At 34.3% G+C, this 27,623-nt stretch overlaps 1 protein-coding gene across 1 annotated transcript in view; it reads right to left on the bottom strand.

Annotated features, from left to right (window-relative positions):
* The window catches only part of TYR (tyrosinase), a gene marked incomplete at both ends in the record, with an annotated part of 80,277 nt that overhangs the window by 32,936 nt on the left and 19,718 nt on the right, over nucleotides 1–27,623 (bottom strand). The window contains one exon of the mRNA XM_080911699.1: nucleotides 22,859–23,006. Coding sequence (XP_080767825.1) covers nucleotides 22,859–23,006 — 148 coding nt within the window. The remainder of the gene's footprint in view (nucleotides 1–22,858; nucleotides 23,007–27,623) is intronic.

The following is a 27,623-nucleotide window of genomic DNA, read 5'->3' as shown; positions in this document are numbered from 1 at the left end:
ACAGTGATATTTTAAATTTTTCCTTTCAAATATGTATCCCTTTGACCTCTGTTTGTTGTTTTACTGCTCTGGCTAGTACTTCTGGTACTATATTGGATGGGTAGGGAAAGAGTAGTCAGCCTTATCTAGTCCCAGATTTTAGTGGGATTGCTACAAGTTCTCACCATTTAATTTGATGTTGGCTTCTGTTTTGCTGTATATTGCTTTTATTTTGTTTAAGTATGAGCCTTGAATAACTGATTTTTCCAAGACTTTTAACATGAAGGGGTGTTGAATTTTGTCAAATGCTTTCTCAGCATCTAGAGAAATAATGATGTTTATTTTTTCTTTGAGTTTGTTTATATAGTGGATGACATTGATGGATTTTCATATATTGAACCATTTCTGCATCCCTGGGATGAACACTTGATCATAATAAATGATCATTTTGGTGTGTTTTTAGATTCAGTTTGCAAGGATTTTATTGAGTATTTTTACATCAATGTTCATGAGAGAAATTGGTCTAATTTTCTCCTTTTTAGGGTCTTTGTGTGGTTTAGGAATGAGCATAATTTTGTCTTCAATAAATGAGTTGGGTAGTAGTTCTTCTACTTTTATTTTTGTGAACGAGTCTGGAGAGTATTGATATTAGGTCTTCTATAAAGGTCTGATAGATTTATGCACTAAAGCCATCAGGTCCTGGGCTTTTTTGGTTTTTTGGCTGAGAGGTTTTTGATAACTGCTTGTATTTCTTTAGGCATTATGGGGCTGTTTAGATGGTATATCTAATCCTGATTTAACTTTGGTACCTAATATCTGTCTAGAAAATTGTCATTTTCCTCTAGATTTTCTAGATTTGTGGAGTATAGGCTTTTGTATTAGGATCTGATGGTTTCTTGATTTTCCTCAGTTTCTGTTGTTATGTTTCCCCTTTCATTTTTAATTTTGTCAATTTGAATACTTTGTACCCTCTGGTTACTCTGGCTAAGGGTATGTCAATCTTGTTGCTTTTCTTAAAGAATCTTCCCTTGGTGTTTTTTTTTTTTTTTTTTTTTTTTTTTTTTTTTTGTGTAGTTCTTTTTGATTCATTTTACTTGATTTCAGCTCTGAGTTTGGTTATTTCTTGCTCTGGGGTGTATCTGCTTTTTTTTGTTCTTGAGTTTTCATCTGTGCTGTCAAGTTGTTAGTGTATGCTCTCTCCAGTTTCTTTTGGTAGGTGCCTAGCACTATGAGTTTTTCTTTTAGTCGTGCTTTCAATGCATTCCATAAATTTGGGTATGTTGTGCTTTCATTTTCATAAAATTCTAAAAAGTGTTCGATTTCTTTATTACTTCCTTGACCAAGCTCTCATTGAGTAGAGCATTGTTTAGCTTCCAGGTGTACGTAGGCTTTTTGTTGTTTTCCTTATTATTGAAGACCAGCCTCAGTCCATTGTCATCTGATCGAATGCATTGTATTTCCATCTTTTTGTATCTGTTGAGGCCTGTTTTGTGACCGACTATACTGTTTTGAAGAAGGTGCCATGAGGTGCTGAGTATATTCCTTAATTTTAGCATTAAATATTCTATAGATGTCTGTTAAATCCATTAAGTTCATAACTTCTGTAACTTTCACTGTGTCTCTGTTTAGTTTCTGCATCCATAATCTGTCCATTGATGAGAGTGAGGTGTAGAAGTTTTCCATGATTATTATGTGTGGTAAAATATATGATTTGAGCTTTAGTAAAGTTTCTTTTATAAATTTGGGTGACTTTGTATTTGGAGCATAGATGTTCAGGATTGAGAGTTCATCTTGATAGGATGTTCCTCTGATGAGTAAGAAGTGTCCTTCCTTGTCCTTTTTGATGATTTTTGGTTGAAAATTTATTTTATTTAATAGTAGGATGGCTACTCCAGCTTGTCTCTTTGGATGATTTGCTAGGAACATTTTTCCCAACCTTTTACTCTGAGGCAGTAGCTGTCTTTGTTGCTGAGATGAGTTTCCTGAATTCAAAAAAAAAAAAAAAAAAAAAAAAAAAATGCTGGATCCTGTTTACATATCTAGTCTGATAGTTTATGTCTTGTTATTACATAATTAAGTCCACTGATGTTAAGGGATATTAAGAAATAATAGTATATATTTCCTGCTATTTTTGTTGTTAGAGGTAGAGCTATGTTTGTGTGCTTTTCTTGTTCGTGTTTTTATAAGAGGATTAGTTTTTGGATTTTCTTATGGTGTAGTTTCCCTACCATGTTGGAGTTTTCCATCTATTATCTTTTGTAGGGCAGGGTTTGTGGACAAATACTGTGTAAATTTGTTTTTGTCCTGAAATATCTTGGTTTTTCCAACTTTGGTGAGAGTTTTGCTGCATATAGTAACCTGGGCTGAAACTTTTGTTCTTTTAGGGTCTGTATGATGTCAGTCCAGGATCTTCTAGCTTTCGTAGTCTCTGTTGAAAAGTCTGGTGTAGGACTTCCGGACCCAGAGCAGAGCCTGGCCTACCTGCCAGGCAGAACGGCGGCTCATAGAGGCTGAGAAACTGGTGAATGGGAGACCAAGACTGCAGGGGAGCAGAGAGATCTCTGCGGAGTGCACACGGAAAGTGCACACCGTAACTTGGCCTGCCCCGCCTTGCCCGATCCAGCAATTGGGAACAGAAAATTAGAACTTCTGTTTCCACCTGGAGGCGATTTCCAGACTCATAGCTGAGCCTGGCCTATCTGCCACCCGGATCTGCAGCTCATAGAGGCTGAGCAATTGGTGGGTGGGAGACCTGGGCTGCAGGGGAGCAGAAAGACCTCTGTGGAGTACACAAGGAAAGTGCAACCCCTGCCTTGCCCTACCCTGCCGTGCCTGATCCAGCAAACAGAAACAGAACTTTGAAACTTCTGCTCACACCCGACAACTCTGAGGCATAAAACAGGGCTTGACCCATCTGACACCTCAACCACTGGAGAACCAGGGACACAGACCAGATACAAGGGAAATGTCAGAACATATCACTGACAACAAAATGGCAAGAGGAAACAGAAAGAGTATATCCCAAGGGAACCAAGACAATCTAGCAACACCAGAGCCCAGCTCTTCCATAACAGCAAACATCGAAACTCCAAACACTCCAGAAAAAGAAGACACAGACCTGAAATCATGCCTCAAGACACTGATAGAGTTACTTAAACAAGAAAGGGAAAAAAAGCAAAAAGATTCAGAAGGTTTTAAAGAAGAAACAAGAAAAACACTCAAAGAACTCAAAGAACTAGAGGAAAACAGAACCAAAAAAATAAAGGAATGGAAGAGGGAAATTAAAACAGAGATTGCCACAATAAAGAAAACACTAAAAGAGATAACCCTAGAGTCAGAACACCAAAAAAAGAAATCAGGAGTCACAGAAGCAAGCATTTCCAATAGATTACAAGAGATCAAAGAGAGAATCTCGGGGGCAGAAGACAACATTGCAAACATAGACAAAACAGCCAGAGAAGATGCAAAAAACAAAAAGCTCCTAACACAAAATGTCCAGGAAATCCAGGACACAATGAGAAGACCGAACCTAAGGATAATAGGAATAGAAGAGGGAGAAGAATATCAACTAAGGGGCACAGTAAATATCTTCAACAAAATCATAGAAGAAAATTTCCCTACCCTCAAGAATGAGATGACCACGAGCATAAAAGAAGCCTTCAGAACTCCAAATAGGTTGGACCAGAAAAGAAATACCTCCCGACACATAATAGTAAAAACATCAAGCGCCCAAAGTAAAGAAAGAATACTAAAAGCAGTAAGGGAAAAAGGTCAGGTAACATATAAAGGCAGACCAATCAGACTCACACCCGATTTCTCAACAGAGACTATGAAAGCTAGAAGAGTCTGGAAAGACATCATGCACTCCTTAAAAGAGCACAAGTGCCAGCCCAAGCTGCTATACCCAGCAAAACTATCAATCACCATCGATGGAGAGACGAAGATATTTCAAGACAAATCAAAATTCACACAATATCTGACCACAAACCCAGCACTACAATGAATTATAGGTGGAAAACCCAATACAATGAGGGAAAATACAGCCTAGTAAGAACAAGAAAACTCCTAAACAAAAAAACTAAAAGAAGAAAAAAACAGAGACACAACTCAACCCAAAAAAGCAATAATGGAAGGAAACAGAAACAACTATTCCTTGATATCTATTAACATAAATGGTCTCAACTCCCCAATAAAGAGACATAGACTATCAGACTGGATATATAAACAAAACCCTATTGCTGCATACAGGAAACTCATCTCTGAGGAAAGAGACAAACACTATCTCAGAGTAAAAGGGTGGGAAAAAAACTTCCAAGCAAACAGCTCCAAGACGCAAGCTGGAGTGGCTATTCTAATATCGAATAAAGTAAATTTCCAACCAAAAGTTATCAAAAAAGATAAGGAAGGACACTTTTTACTCATTACTGGGGAAATCTGTCAGGAGGAACTCTCAATCTTTAACATATATGCTCCAAATAAAAAATCACCCACATTCATAAAAGAAACCATACTAAAGCTCAAAAAATACATTTCACCCCACACAATAATAGTGGGAGACTTTAATACCTCACTCTCACCAATGGACAGATCAGGGAAACAGAAACTGAACAAGGACACTGCAAAACTAGCAGAGACTTTGAATCAACTAGAATTAATAGATATATACAGAACATACTATCCCAAAGTAAAAGAATGCACCTTCTTCTCACCACCCCATGGCACCTTCTCAAAAATTGACCACATAATTGGACAAAGAACGAGCCTCCATCGATATAAGAAGATTGAAATACTCCCATGCTTCCTCTCAGATCACCATGGTCTATGGCTGGTCTTTAACAACAACAAAGACAACAAAAAGCCCACATACACATGGAAACTAAACAATGCTCTGTTAAAGGATAGCAGGGTCAAAGAAGAAATAAAGAAGGAAATTAAGGATTTTCTAGAATTCAACAAAAACGAAAACACAACATACCCAAACCTATGGGATGCAATGAAAGCAGTATTGAGAGGAAAACTCATAGCCCTAAGTGCTTCCAAAAAGAAACTGGAGAGAGCTCACATCAGCAACCTGACAGCACAGCTAAAAGCCCTAGAACAAAAAGAAGCAGATATACCCAAAAAGAGTAGACGGCAAGAAATAATCAAAATTAGGGCAGAAATAGACCAAATAGAAACAAAAAGAACCATTGAAAAAATCAACAAAACCAAGAGTTGGTTCTTTGAGAAAATCAACAAGATTGATAAACCTCTAGCCAGACTAACTAGAGAGCAAAGAGAGAGTATCCAAATTAACAAAATCAGAAAGGAAAGTGGGGGCATAACAACTGAAACTGAGGAAATTCAAGAAATCATCAGATCCTACTACAAAAACTTATACTCCACAAAAGTGGAAAATCTGGAGGAAATGGATGAATTCCTAGACAGATACAAGGTCCCAAAGTTAAACCAAGACCAAGTAAAACATCTAAATAACCCTATAACACCTAAAGAAATAGAAGAAGTCATCAAAAGCCTCCCAACCAAAAAAAGCCCAGGTCCAGACGGGTTCAGTGCAGAATTTTATCAGTCTTTTATTGAGGATATAACACCAATACTCGCCAAACTATTCCAAAAGATAGAATCAGAATGAATATTACCCAACTCATTTTTTGAGGCGACAATAACCCTTGTACCTAAACCACACAAAGACCCTAAAAGGAAAGAGAACTTCAGACCAATATCACTTATGAACATTGATGAAAAAATACTCAACAAAATCCTTGCAAACCGAATCCAAGAATACATCAAAACAATCATTCATCAAGACCGAGTAGGCTTCATCCCTGGGATGCAGGGATGGTTTAATATAAGGGAATCCATCAATGTAATCCACCATATAAACAAACTCAAAGATCAAAATCACAAGGTCATCTCACTAGATGCTGAGAAAGCATTTGACAAAATCCAACACCCCTTCATGTTAAAAGTCCTGGAAAGAACAGGAATCCAAGGTCCATACGTAAACATAATAAAAGCAATATACAGCAAACCAACAGCCAACATCAAACTTAATGGTGGAAAACTTGAAGCAATCCCACTAAAATCAGGGAATAGACAAGGTTGCCCTCTCTCTCCCTACCTATTCAACATAGTACTGGAAGTCCTGGCTGGAGCATTTAGACAGCAAAAGGAGATCAAGGGGATACAAATCAGAAAGGAAGAGATAAAAACATCACTCTTTGCCGATGACATGATAGTGTACTTGAGTGACCCCAAAAATTCCACCAGAGAACTCCTACAGCTGATAAACAAGTTCAGCCAAGGGGCTTGATACAAAATCAACTCAAAAAAATCAGTAGCCTTCCTATACTCAAAGGATAAACATGTGGAGAAAGAAATTAGGGAAAAGGTACCTTTCACAATGGCCACAAAAACTTTGAAATAGCTTGGTGTGACTCTAACTAAGCAAGTGAATTACCTGTACGACAAGAACTCCAAACCTCTAAAGAAAGAAATTGAGCAGTATCTCAGAAAATGGAAAGATCTTCCATGCTCATGGATTGGAAAGATCAACATCTTAAAAATGGCCATCCTACCAAAAGCAATCTACAGATTTAATGCAATCCCTTCAAAATTCCAACCCAGTTATTTATGGAATTGGAAAGATCAATGTGCAATTTCATATGGAATAACAAAAGACCTAGAATAGCTAAATCCATCCTCAACAACAAAAAAACATCTGCGGAAATCACTATCCCTGACCTCAAGCTACATTACAAGGCAATTGTGCTGAAAACTGCATGGTACTGGTACAGAAATAGGCATGTGGATTAATGGAACAGAATAGAAGATCCAGAAATGAGCCCTCATGTATATGGTCACCTGATTTTTGACAAACCAGCAGTAAACTTTCAATGGAAAAATGACAGCCTATTTAACAAATGGTGCTGTTCCAACTGGCACTCAGCATGCAAAAGAATGAAAATAGACCCTTTCTTATCTCCTTGTACAAAGCTCAAGGGTAAGTGGATCAAAGATCTACACATTAAACCAGATACACTGAAACTATTAGATGAGAAAGTAGGGAAAACCTTAGAACACATAGGCACAGGAGAAAATTTCCTGAACAAAACACCAATGGCTCAAGCTCTAAGGTCAAAGATTAACAAATGGGACTTAATGAGATTGCAAAGTTTCTGTAAGGCTAAAGACATCGTCAAGAAAACAAAACGGCAACCAACAGAATGGGAAAAGATCTTTACCAACACCACATCAGATAGAGGCCTAATATCCAAGGTGTAAAAGGAACTCAAAAAGCTAGACACCAGAGAATCAAATAACCCTATTAAAAAATGGGGTACAGAGCTAAACAAAACTTTTTTAGTTGAGGAACACCAAGTGGCCGAGAAACACCTGAGGAAGTGCTCCACATCTTTAGCCATCAGGGAAATGCAAATCAAAACAACCCTGAGATTCCACCTCACACCAGTCAGATTGGCCAAGATCCAAAACTCAGATGACAGCAAATGCTGGTGAGGCTGCGGAGAAAGAGGAACACTTCTCCACTGTTGGTGGGGTTTCAAGCTAATACAACCACTCTGGAAATCTGTCTGGCAATACCTCAGAAAATTGGATATAGTACTACCTGAAGACCCAGCTATTCCACTTCTGGGCATATACCCCAGAGACACTTTAATACACAACAAAGCTATATGCACCAGAATGTTCATAGCGGCTCTATTTATAATAGCCAGAAGCTGAAAGGAACCCAGATGTCCTTCAGAAGATGAATGGATACAAAAATTGTGGTACATATACACAATGGAATACTACTCAGCCACCAGAAACAGTGACTTAACCAAATTCTTAAGAAAATGGCTGCATCTAGAGAAGATCATCCTGAGTGAGATAACCCAGTCACAAAAGAACAGACATAATATGCAGTCACTGATAGTGGGATGCTAACCCCAGAGGCTTGCACTCCCCCAGAAACAACTCACAGACTGTATGAAGTCCAAGAAATAAAGAAAACAAAAAAATATTCATATATTTACAAAACAAGAAGACTTTGACTATTTCCATATTGCGTTTTGTTTTGCATGTACTTTAAGCTTATTGTAACTATTAGGTTTTCAATGCATACTGTCAAGCCCTTGAAAAAAAATCAAGTACTGACTAAAAAAATATATTCACATGGTTTTATGTAAAAATTATTTCAATGTCTGAAAAAACAGTACTGACTAAAATGTATAATTTTAAGCAAAAAATGTTTAAAATCTGTACATTTATCTTTGTTTTTTAAAATAATGTCGTTTAATTAAAAAAAAAGAAAAGAAAAGTCTGGTGTAATTCTGACCTGTCTGCCTTTATGCATTACCTGCCTTTTTTCTCTTACTGCTTTATGTATTCTTTCTTTCTTTTGAGCCTTTGTTGTTTTGACTATTATGTGTTGGGAATAATTTCTTTTCTGGTGCAGTTTATTTGGGGTTCTTTAGGCTTTTTGTGTGTATGTGGTCATCTCTTTTTTTAGCTTAGGAACGTTTTCTTGTACAATTTTGCATAAGATAATTACTAGGCCCTTTAGTTGGGAGTTTTCACTCTCTTCTACACTTATTGTATTTAGGTTTGATCTTCTCATTGTATTTTGGATTTTCTGGATGTTTTGGGCTAGAATCTTTTTGATTTTTGTATTTTCTCTGCCTTTTTTGTCAATGATTTCTATGGTATCTTCTGCTCCTGAGACTCTCTCCTCCATCTCTTGTATTCTGTTGATGATGCTTGCATCTATGGCTCCCAATGTCTTTTCTAGGTTTTGAAACTTCAGGGTTGTCTCCTTTGGTGATTTCTTCATTGTTTCTATTTATGTTTTCGGTTCCTTCACCTGGTGGTTTATGTTTTTCTGTAGTTCTTTAAATGATTTATGTGGATTTTTTGTTTTCTCTTTAAGGGTTTCAACTTGTTTGCATGTGTTTTTCTGGCTTTCCTGTACTTCTTTTAGTATGTTATTTATGTTCTTCTGGAGGACTTACATAATCATCATGAAATATGATTTTAAGTCTAAATCTTGTTATTTTGGTGAGTTGGGATATCCCCTATTTGCAGTGGTGAGAGAACTGGATTCTGATGTTGCCATGTTCTCTTGGTTTCTGTTTCTTAGAGTCTTGTGCTTGCTTCTTGCCATCTTCTTATAGGTGAAACTTGGTGATCTTGTTGTCTCTTACTAGAGCTTTTCTCTCTTGTGGGTCTGTGGGACCATGGTCTTCAGGGGAAGATTGTTCCTGTGTGTTCAGCTCTCTGGATAGGCTGTGAGTTCTGATGCTGGGTCGGGTCTGGCCTTGGGTCGGAACTGTGCACTTCCAGGCAGCACTGCCACCTGCGCCTTGAAAATGCTTGGTGGCCTTTCCTAGGGTAGACAGTGGAGAGGGGATATTGGCCCACCCCTCCGCATAGGACTGAAATCCCTCCTGCATCTCTTCTTTGCACCCAGTGACCTGTGGGCAGGCAGAAGGTCCTGATGAAACTGGGCAGAGATCTTATGCTTTGATTTAAATTTGTAATTTGTGTTTACTGATGCTGAAGTCCCTTGCTCTCGATCAGGTTTGGTCTATCAATAAAGAGGCCAGTGGCCAATGACTGAGCAAGTGTCAAGACACTGAGCTTTGTGCAGTTAGGATGCAGACTGGGAGAAAGGTGAAAGGCACTCAGGAGAGAAAAGCTAACAGGCTTTTTCAGGTAAGTTGACCTCAGGCCACTTCCCGACAGGGCTTTGGGTAGCAGGGGAAGATTTAGGAGTGCCCAGGCATTGAGTTAGCCAAGGCATTTTACGAATATATGGTGTGTGTGTGTGCGTGTGCGTGTACGCGTCTGTGTGTTTTCTGTTCATGGATCCATGATAGCTCCTGTGAAGGTGAACGAATGCAACTGGCCAGGAAAAAAAAGCAGATAGCCAAAACTACACATGACAGAAAAGAAGAAAGAAAGAAAAGAAATTGGATTCTTGAAGATATAGTCTCTAAAATTTTCTTTTCTAAAATCAAGGAAAGGTAATGCCACAACACAAATATTTTAAAATTGCAGAGAAGTAAACATTATAGAGAAGCAAAATCGAAAGTATAAGAAACAAAGAATGATCTATAGAAGAGAAACTACTGTTTCTATAGCAGTGAGATGATCAATACAAAATATCTTGTCAAACACAGCTACCACAGCTGTACATTACGAAGAGAGACAGATCTTGGAACACAAGACTGAAAATGCTATTATCTCAGTCAAATCTGTCACCTCAGGGCTCTGGAAGCCAGTAGAAGAGCACAACGAGAAAGTGTATGAGCCAGAAGGGATGGTAGATGCCAAGAAAAGGAGGGTCTCTAAATCAGTTGACCAGAGCACCTATGAATTCTGGAAAACACAGCACTGACATACATAGTATGCCTTTCAGACTGGTATTCTATGGGACACCTTGGTGTGGGATGAGTGGCTCTGATCCTTGTGCTTGCAACTGAGCCTTTTTTTTTTTTCCTGTTGGTCCATCTTGTCCAACTTAAATATAATTTTATGTTCTATCGTATGATATTTTTATTTGTTAAAAATTAAATAGAATTAAATGATAGCTGTATGTTTAAAGTCTCTCCCCATGCACTACACGTACATCTTGATTCTTAAAATTATTTCAAGAATATTTTACCAGAACTGAAAAATGAAAGGAAAAAGTTTTTTTCGAAGGAGATAAAACAGAGACAATTGTGATAGCACACCTGTAATCTTCAAACTCAAAAGGCTAAGGCAAATAATGTTGAAGGCTAACTTGAGCTAAGTAGTGAGATCCTGGAGAGAGAGGTGGGAGTGGGGCAGGGGAGAAAAGAGAGAATGAAGGAAGAATGAGGGAATGAAGAAAAGAGAAGAAAAGAAAAATAAACTTCAAGATGCTCAACATAATAGTTACTGAGTGTTCTGAATACTGGAACTAAATATTATCTGATTGTATAAAAGTGTAAGATCCCATATGAGATGCACATGATGTTTCGTAGCTTGAATTCAAGCACTTGAATGCCAGAGACAGATTGAGCTCTGTGAGTTCAGGGCAAGACTGATTTATTCAATTAATTCAATGCCAGTCAGACTTTCTTAATGAGACTCTAAAAACAGCCAAATTCAAAAATGAGAACAAAATAAAACCAAGCAAATCACTCCCCCAAAACAAAACAACAACAACAACAAAAAAAAAAAAAAAAAAAAAAAAAAAAGCCTGAATATACAAATAAAACAAAAAAAAAAAAAAAAAAAGAAAGAAAGAAAAAGAAAAGGGTGTGTGAGGCACTTGAGGAAAAAGAAAAAAGACAACATACCTAATAAGATGTAACTAATAAGCAAAAATCTAATAGAACATGTTTAGCAAAATAAATAAACATCAATGTTGATTCAAGCCAGTAATATAAAGGATCACAGAATAAAACTTTTGTCTGGAAGCTTTAACTGTTTTAAGAAGTTTTTATCTAGCAATGTACTTGACAACATGTAATTCGGTTAATTAAAATGTAAATTTAAATGTAGTTAAATGCAAACTTTTAGTATTCATTTATTTATTTTATATATGTAATTAAATAATGCACTGTCACTCTGTTCAGAACACACCAGAAGAGGGCACTGGATATTATTACAGATGGTTGTGAGCTACCATGTAGGCTACCATGTAGTTGCTGAGAATTGAATTTAGGATACCTCTGAAGAGCACTTAGTGTTCTTTACCTCTGAGATATCTCTCCAGCCCCTTAAATATAAGTATATACATAATTTAGAACAGTACATAGAAATAAATTTCTAATATTAAAATATTTTAAGAACAAAGAACAGAATCAAGTAGCTTAATCTTCTTTATTAAAAGACAGGTAAGTAAATAAAAATTCAATGTAAATAAAGAGAGGCAAAAATATAAAAAAGTTCTGAAATTGAAGGTTAAAAACAATGGAGAACAACCAACCTTAGGCTGCAGTTCATAATAAAAATCAAGGATACTGATGAATTCTGGTTAGCTAGGTCTAAGCCTGTCTTTGGGACCTTTACTCCCTATTGGGTAACTAGTCCAGCATTAATAATAGAGATGATTAGTGTTACTGCAGCTTGATGTGCTATGGCTGGTTGATGTGCCTGGAGGCCCTTTTCTAAGGAGAAATGCATGACTGAGATTAGGGAGAGGAGGAACCTGGGAGTAGAGGAAGGAGAAAAACTGTGGTCAGGTTGCAAAACAGAATTAAAATTAAATAAGAACAAGAGAAAGAAAAAAGTAAGGAAGAAAGAAAAAAGCTGGTCACAGTAAAAAATAAAAACAGAAATTGGACTATCAAAATTATTAAGTGTCATACAATAATGCATATACACAAAAGGATTAAAATATTAAATATATTTGATTACTCTTTTATAATCTGACAAAATTAAGAAATTTCATGAAAATCAAAAACTATTAAATTTATTTAAGAAGAAGATGAATAATTCTATATTTATGTAGACACCTGAACTTATTTTGAAAGACCTATTGCAAGGAAAATTTTTATTTTTCTTACTAGTAAATTCTATCATATATGTAAACAAGAAACTAGCAGTTGAAATATAAAATATGAAATATTCTTACTTTCTTATTTCCTCAAGATAAGGAAAGTAAGAATAAACACACCATTTTTTTTGCAGCCAGCATATTTGATATTAATGTGTGTTAGAACTCAGGGTAAAAAGGACATGCATTATGCAAAATAGCTTAAGAATCAAATAAATACTGTTATAAGACAGAGATAAAACATTGTCCTTAAGAAATCATATTTCAAACTGACAAACTCTGCTTCTTGGAGATAATGCTTACATATGATGTCTGTGTTGAAAAAGATATTAAGGCAGCTGTGGAGGAAGGATGGATGGACGGAAGGAAGGAAGGAAGGAAGGAAGGAAGGAAGGAAGGAAGGAAGGAAGGAAGGAAGGAAGGAAGGTAAGATAGTAGGAAGAGACTAAAGAAGTTAAGGGAGGGAGGGAGGAAGGAAAGTAGGTGAGATGGTAGGAAGAGAAGGAAGGAAGAAGGAAGGAGGAAGAAGTGGAAAAGGAGAAAAGAAGTAAGAGAGGGTGAAAGGAAGGATAGAAGAGAGGAAGAAAGGATCTGCAATTGCTTTGTAAATAAACAGAAACAGATGTTTAAGATATTTTAGTCTTGGAGTTATTTACACTATGAATTTCTGTCTTTGTTCTACTTGCATTAAATTATACCTTTTATTGTTTCAATTTATTTCAGAGAAATTCTAGAACAGACAGCTGAAATGAAATCCTGATGCTTACTCTGCAGTTGGAGACATAATTGATTTGCTTACCACGTGATGAACAGGAAGAATAAAAACCTTTGTAGTGATCATCAGAGATTCTAATTAAACCCTCTCCCCAATCACTTCATCATGAGTGTACTTTGATACTGTCTTGATTTTTCCAAAATCTTGTATTTTAATATTTAAAATAAATTATTATTATTATTGGTCCTAATAATAAATGACAAAACAAAGGGAAAAGTCCAAAATAATGCTTTCCTTTGAACACGTTTTAAATTCCTTGCACTGACCTTGTACCTGGTACTTCTATTTTTCAGTCTTAGCAGTCCGTTTTTGTATTATGTCTTATAATTCAAACACATTTGTCCCAGAAACTTAGTTTGTTTCAATTTCAGAAACGTGTTTTTACTTGCTTCCAACTCTACGTTTAATTGCAAGCCAGAAAATTAGATGATGTGCTAGAAATTCCAGGTTTCGAGCTCTTCAAAGCATTAAGCATCTATCAGGTTTGGAAAACACAACTTCATTAATATTGAGTTTTGAGTTTATACTATTCTTATTCCCTTCTGGTGCATGTATACAGGAGCTTCAGATTTACACCAGCATTTTAGTCATGGCCACAGAACTTCATTTCTGTCAAATCTAGCTATTAAGTTACACAGATTAAAATCCTAATACTCAAGGACAGAAATAAGCCTAATTTTAAATTTAATGGTAATTCCAATTTCTTTTTATTTCCAAAATGTGCCTGAGTGTAGTGTTTTGACAGACAGCTTTGCATGTGTTTAAAACGTTGTTGTTATATTTATTAAAGCTTGATCTCTTAATCTAAAGAGAACCAGATATTATCTCAGATTTTTGTCATTTTTAACCATTTCTTATAATTGATTTTCATTATTTTGCCCTCATTTTCTTTTAGTTCTTTGATTGTATCTACATTTCTTCTCCCTTTCTTTCACACTCTCTCAGAACCACAAAACTTTGTGTCATGCCTATTTTTTTTTTAAACACATCGAGCCCAATTTAGGTGCCCATTGATTCTTGGGTTCGTGGACGACCACCGCAGAGTGGTCATCTTCCCAGTGGCCACAACCTTAATTAAAGCTGACTCCCACTTACCCAGATGTCAGTTGCCAGTATCTTCTCAGCTAGAAGTGGAAGATACTGATAATTTCTACCTAGAATAGAGAGCCTTTTCTACCTTACAATTACACAAACTGCATATTTAAAATTATAAAAAACATTCTCTTAAAACAAGTCTTCCTTATATAACACAAGAGAAATGAGACATTTTCTATCTGAAAAATAGCAGAAAGAGAGGACATACTAAAATTAAGGAACTGGACCACTTGTGGATTTTAAGGCTGGGTCCCTTTACACTATGTGTTTTACAGAGTTGTTTGCTCACAGTTTAGTGGAGTGAGCGAGGGATCTAATGGCTTGTGTCAGTAGAACTCAGAGAAGAGGGGTCACTGTGATTAAGACATTGTATGTGATTTCTCTTCCCTAAAACATTTTACTTCTAGTCTGTTAGGGGGAACATGGCAACGCCAATCTTGAATTTTGTCTGTTGCTTGTCTTTCTTTTAAGATTAAGGGAGTTCTACTGTCTTTTTTATTTTTTTCCTCAGGAGGAAAATCACATTTAAATAAACCATATTTTGGTAAATATAAACATTGTTCTCCTATTGAATAAAGATGAAATTAAAGAAAATTGGCATTTCTCTGTGACTTGCTGCGCATAGTAATATGTCTTTTTCCACATCCAACAGCAGCTCCCTACCCTTTGTTATTCTGGACGATGTGACAGATTGTACTCCATACACTGCCTTGTTGCCAGAATGGAAATAACATTTACATAATGCATCCTCACTTTCTTCTGTTTTTCCAAAAGTAAATGCAAAAATTTTGTTTTGATAAATCCAGAAGCAAGGAAGACATCAGGATCATATTAATAACATAAATTTATAAAATTAAATATATCAGAGATGAAATGAAAAATCAATATTTCCTGTGGATATTTTGTACTTTAGTAATTATTATTGGCTTTGTTTTTTTTTCCTTTAAGAACAATTTAGAATTTTTTTCTTTCAAGAATAGCTTTCAATTTGAAGCCATGTAATTTTTCATAATTTGAGTTTTAAAGATCAATGTTTTTAACTTCTAATGAATTTTTTTTCTAATATTTTCTTAGCAGAATTCCCATAAATTGTGACACCAGTAACCTGCTATTTGGAACTAAAAATCTGTTCTAAAAATTATTTTTCTTCTTACTCTTGCTGTGATATTATTAAAATCTCTATTCTAACTCAACATTTTCTATTGCCATTCTATCTTCCTTCAGTCTACAGTTTAATTTTTATTTGTTCAACATCATAAAATATTAAATGGTCCCCCACACCCTAATCAATAATATATTGAACTAATACCCAGAACCTCATGGTGTTACTCAATTTAAAGACAAAGTCAGAGACTAGCAATTAAGTTAAGTAACTCATTAGTTGGAGCCAAAATCAGATATGACCAGAATCTGGATAAGAAATAGATACAGGACACAGATGCACACAAAAAGAATTCTACATGAGCACACAAGAAAAGGATGGCTATGACCAAACCATGGACAGAAATCATCTGGAGAATTCAATTTGCTGACATTAATTTGGGGCATTAATTCTTGAAACTGTGTTAGAATAAATGTCTGCTCTTAAGCTCCTAGTCTGTTGCACTATTCTATGGCAATAAAAAATTGAATTCACTTTTTGAGAGGCTATATTTCTAATTTTATTTTCCTGATGTCAGAACTGATATAATAGCAGACCTAGGAGATGATGCTTCGAAATAATATAGAGGTCAATTGAAATTCTGACAGTTGACTACTAGTTTCTGAGTGTGAATTTACAAATTATATATATATATAGATAGATATAGATATAGATAGATATAGACATATATATATATATATATATATATATATATATATATATATATATATATATATATAAAGAGTGAGAGAGAGAGAGAGAGAGAGAGAGAGAGAGAGAGAGAGAGAGAGAGAGGGAGGGAGGAGGGGACCCTACTGCATGGTATTAAATAGGTTGTAAAGAACTACATTATGTTGTAGAATTTTCCCATTGTCAATATCAGTATATTTCTTACATTCAAAGTCTTACTGATATATTGAATTATATAATTTTAGGAAAATAATTTTCTAAAGCCTTTTTGTAAATTTTCTTTCTTCTTACCTTCCTGAGTAGCCATCAGATTTAAAAATGGTGAACATCAATCTTATTGAATAGAACAATAAATAAAGAAGAATAAAAACACCTCACTTCTTCAATACAACATTTGCATGCACATATGCACCTATTTTCTATCTTCCTCTCTAAATGTGCAGAAGTCAGGCACATCTCACAGAACTGATTCATTGGTGCCTAGTCTTCAAACCTCAAACATAAATGTGATTATTTGAATAAAAACAAACTCTCATAGGCTTATATGTTTAAATGTTTAGTTATCAGGTTGTGGTACTATTTGGAAAAAATTAGATGTGACCTTGTTAGAACTGTGCAGTCTTGTTAGAGAAAGTATATCACTGTAAAGGGGCTTTGAGATTTTAGAAGCCCACACAAGCCACCACGCCCTGCTTTTTGTCTGAAGATTAAGTTATAGAACTTTCTGCTACTGCTTTACTGTCATGAATATCTGCTTCCCACGATGAAGATCATGAACTCCATTCTCCCATAGGACCATGAGTATAAAATAAAATGCTTTCTTTTATAAGAATTGCCTTGGTGTCTTTTCACAGCGATAGAACAGAAGCTAAGACAGTCAAGCATATAATACTGAGGTGATTTTTTAATTTTCCTTCTGCATCTCTTTATACAACTTAATTTCCTAAAGCTTTTTCTTATATACCCTATCCAATTTTTTTCTGTCTCACTTCTCATTAGAAATCTTTAAAAAGAACTGTTCTGGAACTTTCATTTTGGCTTCCTGTATTCTGAGTAGCTACCAAATCTGCTTTTGCCTTGGTCACTAACAGGCTGAGTAACATCATTTTTATTGCTCTTTTTAGAGCAATAGATATGTTTGTTGGTATCTTTTCTTTGTTTCTTTTTGTTCTTGTTGGTGGTGGTGCTGTTAGTGTTGCTGGCGGTGGTAGTGGTAGTAGTTCTCTTTGTTTTGCTTTGTTTCTCATGTTCTTAAATGGATTTTAGGGCTTCATATGCTGTTTTTTCATCCTTTGTCTCCTATTGATACTCCTGTTCCCTAACATGTATCTGCTCATGCATTTAATAATGGTATAGGTTAATGTTTTTGGACTGTTTCTTTTATTGTACAAAGTCCTTGTGTAATTTAAACTGTTTTATGGTTTTAAACACTGTCTCTGTGTTAAATATTATCAAATATATGTTTGCAAATGTATTTTACTTTTGAGTATCACAAGCCATGATCCAATTAAATGGTGAGGATTATTTGGTAATTAAGCACTTGAATTGTACAAGGTCATTAATTCCATCCACAATACTACAAACAAAAGTACAAAATACTGAAAGCTATACATTCATATGGACACTAATATTTAAACCATTTTCTGCTTTAATATAGAAAGGGTTAGATAACAGCAAGTGTCATAGTAAAGATCATACACATGGATAACTTCCAATCAGGTATGTCTAGTACTAAATCACATGGTCTTAAACATATGACTTATAATCCGCAAGGATTCTGTTTTCTGCCTATTTGAATCTTTGAGATCTTGGATCTGCTATTTGGTGTTATTACAAAAATTCTTTCTGATCTTTCCTCTCTATGTGAGGAAGATGAGATCATTTTCTGTAGTCCCTCTGCTTCTGCTTGACTTGGTTAAATACCCTATTGTCATGTTCAATAGTCTCTAAGACCTCCTGGGGTCTGATAGTTTGCATTCCTCTGTGAGTTTAGCAGAAAACTCTCTGTGGGAGGATCAAGTTGCACTTACCTTTAAAGAGTTTGATGCAAAATTTTAGGATTTTTTCTCAGATTTAGCATTGAAAACATATTTTCAGATTTAATAATGAAGACCTATTTTCTGTTCTACTGTTGCCAATGAAATATTTAGGTTAACACTACTGTAATTCTTTTAATTCTAAATCACATTGATCCTACTAGTTGAGAGATTTTCTTCATTATAAGACATATTTAAGGTTACTTGTCAGAGCAACTGATTTCTTTATCACAAAATAGATTACAATTCAATGTTTCTAGTGAATATTTTTATCTCACCTCAGAATGTTATTGATAACCCATAGTGCTCAAAATTTTAATTGCATGACACCTTAGGAAGTCCTAGTGGATGACTTCTCTGTGTCGTGGAGAGTGTTAGATGCTAGAGGTGATCAATTTATAGACTGTCAGCATAGAACACAAGATTTATTGGTAGCAACACACATGAATCAATCTAGCAATGACAAACTGTTTTAGAGCTAAATCTAACAGGAAAAGCAGCTGGAAGGAATATGGTTAAATATGATTATAATGGTACAATGGCAATTTGTTATAGGAAATGAATTCTGATTCAGAAAACAAGTAAGCATTTAAAACTGGGTTATAGGCCAATAATAAGAAAAGAAACAATAAGAAAAGAAACACAAAGAGAGCAGGTTCCCCTCTGACATCTGATCTGGTGGCAAATGGAGATTTGCAGATACATCTCTGACTTTTAAAGATGACCTCCTTCCATAACCCTGATATTTCTACCCTTGTGAGCAAGCTTCAGCCTCCTGTCACCAGTCGGGAAGCAATCTGCTGTTCATTCCTGAAGTCCCAGGGACCTGTCTTGCTGCCACCCTTCTGCTTGGACTACTGAGTTGACAGTTTGGTACAGCATCTGATTTGAGGGCATATGGTTTGGACAGTCTTCTTAGTAAGCTAGCCCAGGGGACACTTGGTGAGTAGAGTGGAAGAAAAGCCTCTTTGGCAAATACATCTAATAAATCGCTGCAGAAGAAAGAATTATCTGCAACTGAGGATCAAGTCAGAATCACTATTCCTAGAATGCACTAGTTCATGTTTGCACTTAGCCAGAATTTTCCTACCTTCAAAAGGCATGCTTCAGAGACTTGCTGAAGTATTGTTATCTTACTGGAGAGGACTGAAAAAAATAGAGACCATGTAGCCACTTTTAAGTGTACTCCTTACTCTTTATAAGAGTTAGTCTACGTATACTGAGCTATAATTTGCAAAATTTAAATACATTATACTAAAGAAGGTTCATTAACATCATTTAATACGTGAGGAAACATTCATCCAGAATGGTCCACCAGCTTTTATAATCTCGTATAAGATTCACTGAGCATTGCCAGAAGTTTCTCATGGGTTCGGATTCCAGAGTTAAGGTTTTTTTCTATCACACAATTTCTTTTCATATTTAGAATCTAGAGTTTTAAACATGAATACTACTAGTGAACATCTTATCCTGTTCATTTTCTTCTGTTCATTTGGTGCCTCAGCCTGTCTGCCTCCTCTGTTTTACCAATGTACCCAAAGACATCAGGCATCAGTTAAAATGGCTGGTCTGAGCTGGTATGAAGAACTGGCAACAGGCCCATCTTGGTCATTCTGGTTTCAAGTTACCAACGTTTTGTAGTTCATTCTAATTAGATAGTTTCTTCTGTAGCAAACATATTACTTGGTTACTGTTAAAACAACAACTGTAATGGTAATTTCAGTTTTCCTACTGATGGAAGACTTTTCTTTCTTTGTCTATTAATGCATATGCCTTCTGTTCAGTATTTTATGAAGCAGGTTCATAGCAGGTGACTTAAATTCTGTTAAATTCTGTTTCTTTTAATCTATAATATGATGACATAGGATTTAACTTATATGATGGTAGAATCTGTAGACATGAAATGAGTCCATTTATCCAACATTCAAAGGATTCAGTATACATCTAGTTTCTTATAAATGCTATGTGTACTTTTAATACTTTAGTAGATTTTGTAATAATTAGAGCTAAAATAAACCCACTCTAACTGCAAACTTTTTACAGGTCTTGTTAGCTGAACATGTTTACCTCCCAAATGTCACCAATTAAAGTTGTATCTATATTTCAAGACATCTATACTCTATACAGAAATAACTATTAGATATTTCCTTTGTGACAGTCTTAATTTTAGTGTTGTAAGTTCATATGCTAAAGAGGATGACTGTCTGTCTTAATTTCAATCATGTTCTTTTCTTCATTCCAAAATATCATTTACTATTAAGTCGAAATTAGAAGAGGAGCTACATTTGACTGTATGTTACCTAATTTATATTATAGGACTTAGACAGAAATGGGTAGAGATGAGAAAGGTGTAGTGACTGTTGCCTGTTTAAGTGCAATATGACATATATAATAAATAAAAATTACTTAAGGATGTCCAGATAATTGGATGTATGTTTGTAGAATTGTGTTTGCTTTTGATCATATAAAACCTTGAATTGTAAGGTGAACAGTAAACCAATGTCTTAATAAAACTTCTTTTTGATCCCAAACATTTATCTACCATCTGTGCTACCTACCAAAAATCCATTATTTCCTGAAGAAGACATCACTTTTTCAAAGGTTGAAACTGGAAACATTTTTGCCAAACTAAATAACATCAAAGTAAGGCATAGATTTGGGAACCTGAACACAGACAATTTCCATAAGGGAATATGAAGACCAGCTGGGATTGAAAGCTGACAGGAGAACTGCATGTAGAGCCCTCAGCATGGCATGCTGTGTCAAGATGAGAAGACTTTCTAGGAGCCAAGGCTGGAAAAACATCATATGATATATGATAATTCTAGGCAGCACTTTGAGCTGAATTGCCAGGAAGAAGTCCTCATTAAACCAACCTATGGAGAAAAGGCTTCAAAATAAATACCTTACCTGAAACCTCTTTATTAGAAACTAGTAAGAAATAAACAAACATTTCTAATACATTTTAAGAGTTACAAGAAAGCAAATGCCCATCCCCTTCTATTTTATTGAGTTTTCATAATTAATGCTATAATTGGTATTATTGAATTTATATATAAATTATTGAATTTACCTATAAATGAATTTATCTATAAATAATTTACTATATTTATCCATTTCTAAGTATTAACAAATTTTTTAAACTAATAAAACTGTGTCTAACCTCCAAAACAGATATAATTCACTAATAATTATGTATGCTTGGTTCTCATTTATTAATAGGCATGTTCATACAAATTAAGACACATGCAGTGAAAGTAGTAAATATCATGTAGCCTCCATTCCTCATGTAATAATATAAATGATACTGTAAAGCTCATCAATTGTAGATACATTGGCATTGCTTCAATGCTCTGTAAATTTCACTTAACATGCAAGAGCTTAGTACAATTTATTTTGTGAAAGGACAATAGAAAATATATACAGCCAGTTCTTCTACTCAACTTTTAAAGTTAGAATCTGTTAGCTGCACATTGTAATCCTCCACTTATTCTCTCAACTACACATTACATGTTGCCATGCTGTCATTGTCATGCTGAGTCCTGAGTAAACAAGTCATGACTGATAACATTAAACTAAAACTAATTATCCAAGATGTACTTTCATAACCTAGTACTTTGATGATTATAATACAATAAAGTAAGTTCTATAGAAAAAAGAAAAACACATCTGTTTAGTTAGTTTCATAGCTTGTTTACTTTTAATAACCTCCATATACTTCATATCTTCTCTTAAAGGCCACCTTTAAAGATAAGAAAAGGAAAACCCAGAATACCTCCATTATTTGTCTTAACTTCCACTGAATGATGTTCATTGATGAATTCTAAATACCAATAAAAAACACTCTGTATCCAGTGATTGATGATAGTAGTACCCAATCCCAACACAGTTATTTCTGTGAAAATTCTGAAACGTTAAATATCAGGATATTGCATCTCTAAGGTCTAATTGACTAACACCTTTACCTAAATCCTCTCACATCAACATATCACTTTTCTTTAAAAATAGTAAAAAGAAAACAAGTTATAAGCCATGCGAATTTCTAGGAAACAGTAATGTGTTTTCATCTCTTCTGTGGAAGCTGTCATTTTTTTATCCATCCGTACACAGTAGATTCCCTATATTCATGTGTTTACTCTTAACTACAAATGTCTACAAGCTTTCAAATTCAGCAATAGAACCATATAGCCTCATAACCTATGAGGAATCCACCTAGTACTTGGGAGTTGTGCATCTCCTATGTAAAGTCAAGCTATAGCTATTGACTTTCAAGTATTAGATTGAAATTTACTCCTTTGTTCTAATCTAATATCAAATAAAAGATACCCTGTACTGTCCAAAGACATGGCTATTTCTGACACCTGAACTTGTATTGAAGCTTAACATAAAATTTTCTATACCTTACACCTAAATTTTCTATACCTTACACCTTACTGGTTTCTCATCACTAAATATTACTTTAATAAATTATTTGAAATTTAGTCTTAGCTTAAAATCTCTCAAAATAGCAAACCACCATAATTTATAAGGTTTGGTATGAAAACTAAAGTCATTTTGAAATACAGTAAATTTAGTGCAATGAACATATAATTTATGAGGAAATGTTAACCAACCTGTCCACAAAAGCATGATGAAGAAGAAAAATGGGATCATTGGCTGATCCCTGTACTTGGGACATTGTTCCATTCATATAGATATGCAAAGCATTGTGCATGCTACTTTGAGAAGAATCTGCTATCCCTGTGAGTGGACTGGCAAATCCTGTTGACACAAAGGGAAATTTGAAAAATTAGTTTTCCTTAATTATTGAAAATCTAAATGATTATATTATTTCATTTACAACTACAGAGGAATGCCTGATTTTAAATAAACAAAACCAATAAGGAAACTCATTTGATAATGGGATTCTGAATATTCATTCAGATCTATTCAGAACTAAAAGGTATTAGGCTAAGTACACTGTATGGTAGATTAAGTAAAGGGATAGGCTGGACCAATAAAGACTTTCTAATGGACCATCTCTGTTAAGTCCTTTGAATACTGCCAAGTCCTAAGAATCTTTGTAATAATCAGTATTCACTCTCATTTAAATACAAAATATATTAAATAGATCATCAGCATATTTTTAAAAACCCTGAGAGGACTCCTTTGCAGTGTACTTGTATCCTCTTGCTTTCTGGTTCTAAAAAATACTTAAATTTTGGATTGGATATTGTTTCCAGAAGAAGCATAAAATTGGTGATCAAACTTCTAGTCATTCATTTGTAATTGCCCTAAGTACATCGGATTATAATGTTTTTATTTTGTAGAACATTCATTTTACATCTACTTAGAACACATTTCAAGAAAAAATTTATATTATCATCTCTCTGTAAATTCAATGAACATATAATATTCTCCAATGTTCTTTCTTGTCTACAAGTATTGGGGTACAATTCATTACTAATTTTATATAATTTAGAACCATTATACAGATTAGTTTTCTGCATTATCATAGATTTTAGAAGGATTAGCACACTAAAGAATTTTATATGTTTATATATTGAAACAGGGATTGGAAGAGAAACCTGTTTAATTACAGAATTTAAGCTTTCTTCTCAACATTTTACTGTCTTTCCTAGGGAACAACATACAGTACATCACTCAAGATTATAGTGTATAAAAAGAGGCTTCAGGTTTTAGATCAATCATAATCATAACATAAAATGAAAGCTTTAAAAATTCACTTCATTTATACTCTTAGATATTTTTTAATGTACCTTAATTATTTTTATTAGAGATATAAATTTTGAGAAATAATTCAGAGATAATGAAAATAGCATAAAATTTAAAGATAATGTAGTTTTTAAAAGTCATCTATATTAATGATTTAATATTGATACCCATTTCTAAATATCAAAATAGACTCATATGCTCATATGTGTTAATATATTATACTTTCTTTTATGTACTTGCTTATTAACCTAAATATCACAAATTCTATGTTGAAGTTTTTTTTCAGGTTGCTAACGTTTAGGCCTATATTAGTCAAATAAAATTTATGTTGGTTAGAAAGAATAAGGCAGGGAGGTCAACAGATATTATGACAGTAACTGTTCATCATAGTAAAAGTTATACTCAGAAATTGTTAAGAATATAGATTTCAAACATTCACACTAAGGAATAGTAAGTATATAAGATAGCAAACATAATTTTTAATTTAGTTTTGTTATTATATAATGCATCTACCAATATCAAAATATTATATACCATAAATATAAATAATTTAACTTGTCTATTAAAAAACAAATTAGCATAATACACTTTTCTGTACTTACTAACAACATTCACTTTGGCAACTTTTAACCCAATGTTTTTTTTTTTTTTTGAAATCAGAAATTTTCACTTTGCCTTGAGGTGAAACAATAAAAGTGGAAATAAAAGTATAGTTTTTATAAAAATAATTATACAAAAAATTGAGAAATACAGTAGTGTTGGAAGATGCTCAGTATCCTCTCAGCTAGATGTGTTTTAAACAACTGTAATAAAATAATGATATATTAGAATAATGACTGACAAAAAAATTCCCTTCAAATTTTCTGTGCTTTCTTTTCTCCCAAGAACCTAAAGCACTATGCCTAGCTAACCCTGTTTTAAGACGCTGCTGTAAAGGATTAAGCATACCTGGCTTTAACTTCTATGTTATTAACAAGAAAGATGTACAGTATTTGTGAATTTAGGTAACTTTATTTGCTTTAGTTTTGTCATAGATATAGTAAATAGCTAGTAACATTTCTTAAGATGTAAAGATTAATTCTGCTATCTGATATGAAGGCATCAATTTGATACTCGTGGTAGTTTCTGAGTTATAACAGCCCTTTCTGTGTTCTGATTTAGATGAAAAATGAGTTCCAATTTTCAAAGCTGCTGACCCAAAACATGCATTTTTTTCTGCATGTATCCAATAGAGTTGGGCAATAAGAAAGGCAGTTTCCTCAACAGAACTTACAAGCGACCATTCAAGTTTTCTAAAGTGGTATTTACCAAGGGAAATACTATTAAAGTTTTAAATGATATTAACAAGGAAATAAATTATTTACTATTTTACTTCTTTACAGTTCCTTTGAAACTATAAGGGGAGATGTTAACGACTGAAATTATCCTCATAAAATAGAAATAATTACTCTGCCAATTTCATTTCTTGCTGCATTCAAACGTCATTCATGTGTACAACCTCACTGAGCGTTAAGATCACCTGACACTTGGCAATTTGTTGGTGTTGTCCCAGTGTCACTAATGAGGAAACACCAGTAAAAGAACTAATGTAATACATCTTAGTTCAAACTAGTATCGAATTTAATACTAAAGCTTAAGCATAACTGTGATTGTTTTGAACTCTGTGATCGTTTCTAAATAGAAAGTTATGTTTCATCAAAGAGATTAGAAATGACTCAAAAGTGAAATCAAATAATTTACTTTGACTATTTATAAGCAAGTCCAGAATTTCAAATATTTCTGTATTTAAAAGAAAAAATATCCAATAGATATTTAGAATAACAAAGATAGTCCTCTCCATAAAACCTCAGAGGTTGCATATAAACTGGTCAACATATTTCAGACATCTCTTTCTGGTGTATTCTTGGAATTAGTTTGTACACTTGCCATGTTTAAAACCAGCTACAATATAGGAAGGTACAGGATGCTAAGAGAATATCACACTTGCTTGTTCCTAAACTTCCCATAGATGGAACAACCAACAAACTCGTAAGAACCATGTAAACAAACGCTAATACCAAAAATTAATCAAAGTTCTTTGGAAAGGGCAGCAACAATTGTTCCAAGCACTGAGAGTTATGTCTTTAAGTTCATGTGCATCATTCCTATGAGAGATTTAAACTGATTCAGATGAATGACAATAGGGAGTTTCAATTTGACAATCCATATACTTTCCTCTTTTATTTCTCTCCCAATTTTCTTCAAGAGAGGTTTGGGTTATTTGTTTTACATGTTGATGCTTATCTTTGATACCTACAGATTTGGATTTAATTGTTTTAAAATTGAACTCAGTCACTTACACTCTTAAAAGCCCTAAAGTGTTTCTCATGTGCAATCAGTGTTGAAATTTACTGAATGTGATGAAATTGGTCTTTGTTTTCTAAACCTAAACTTACATTTCAAAACATTTATTTCTGATCACATTATTTCCTTCATGTGAACTGTTTATCTTCTACATTTTGACATTAAAACCTTCAATAATACTTCTTCCTTTATAATCTCACTGTGTAAACTGATGCTGGTAAATAATTTCTTAGCAGTAAACACTGTATTTTTTTAAAAAATATACTACTATGGATATCAAAAAATGCCACAAGGCTATATTCCTAGCTATTGGATAATTAATGATTTAAGGTCTATGTGTACCACACTCTGAGAGGGTGCTATACTCTTATTTTTTTTCCTAAGAAGGACTGAGGCTTTCACTATTTGGTCTTTGTTATTCTTGAGCTTCATATGGCCTGCGAGTTGTTTCTGGGGTATTCAGATATTTCTGGGTGAGTATCCAATTATCAGTGACTGCATATTATGTCTGATCTTATGTGACTGGGTTACCTCACTCAGGATGATATTCTCTAGATACATCCAATTATCTAGGAATTTCATAAAGTCATTGTTTCTAATAGCTGAGTAGTAGTCCATTGTGTAAATATAGCACAATTTCTGTATTCATTCATCTACTGAAGGACAGCTGGGTTCTTTCCAGTTTTTTGCTATTATAAATAGGGCTGCTATGAACATTGTGGTGCATGTTTTCTTATTGTGTGTTGGAACATCTCTGGGGTATATGCCCAGAAGTGAAATAACTGGGTCTACAGGTAATACTATGTCCAATTTTGAGAGGAACCACCAGACTTATTTCCAGAGTGGTTGTACCAGTTTACAACCCCACCAACAGTGGATAAGTGTTCCTCTTTCCCCACATCCTCGTCAGCATCTGATGTCATCTGAATTTTTGATCTTATCCATTCTGACTGGTGTGAGGTGGAATCTCAGGGTTGTTTTAATTTGCATTTCCCTGATGACTAGGGATGTCAAGCATTTCCTTACGTGCTTCTCAGCCATTCGATATTCCTCAATTGAAAATGTTTTGTTTAGCTTTGTACCCCATTTTTAAATAGAATTATTAGATCATTATGTTTAATCTATTCTCACCAAGAAAACTCTGACTGTCTCCATATTACGTTCTGTTCTACATGTGCTCTATGCTTATGGTAACTAGTAGAATTTCAATGCATACTATCAAACCTCTAAAAGAATTGCCAAAATGCTTTAAGAAATCTGTACGTGTGTCTCTCTTCTTTAAAAAATGTTGTAAGAAAAAAATACACTACTAGATGGCAG

The sequence above is a fragment of the Micromys minutus genome, assembly GCF_963924665.1.
Source record: "Micromys minutus genome assembly, chromosome: 2".
Taxonomy (NCBI): Eukaryota; Metazoa; Chordata; class Mammalia; order Rodentia; family Muridae; genus Micromys; species Micromys minutus.
Note: the sequence above shows the minus strand (reverse complement) of the source record. Positions and strands in the feature narration are given on the sequence as shown.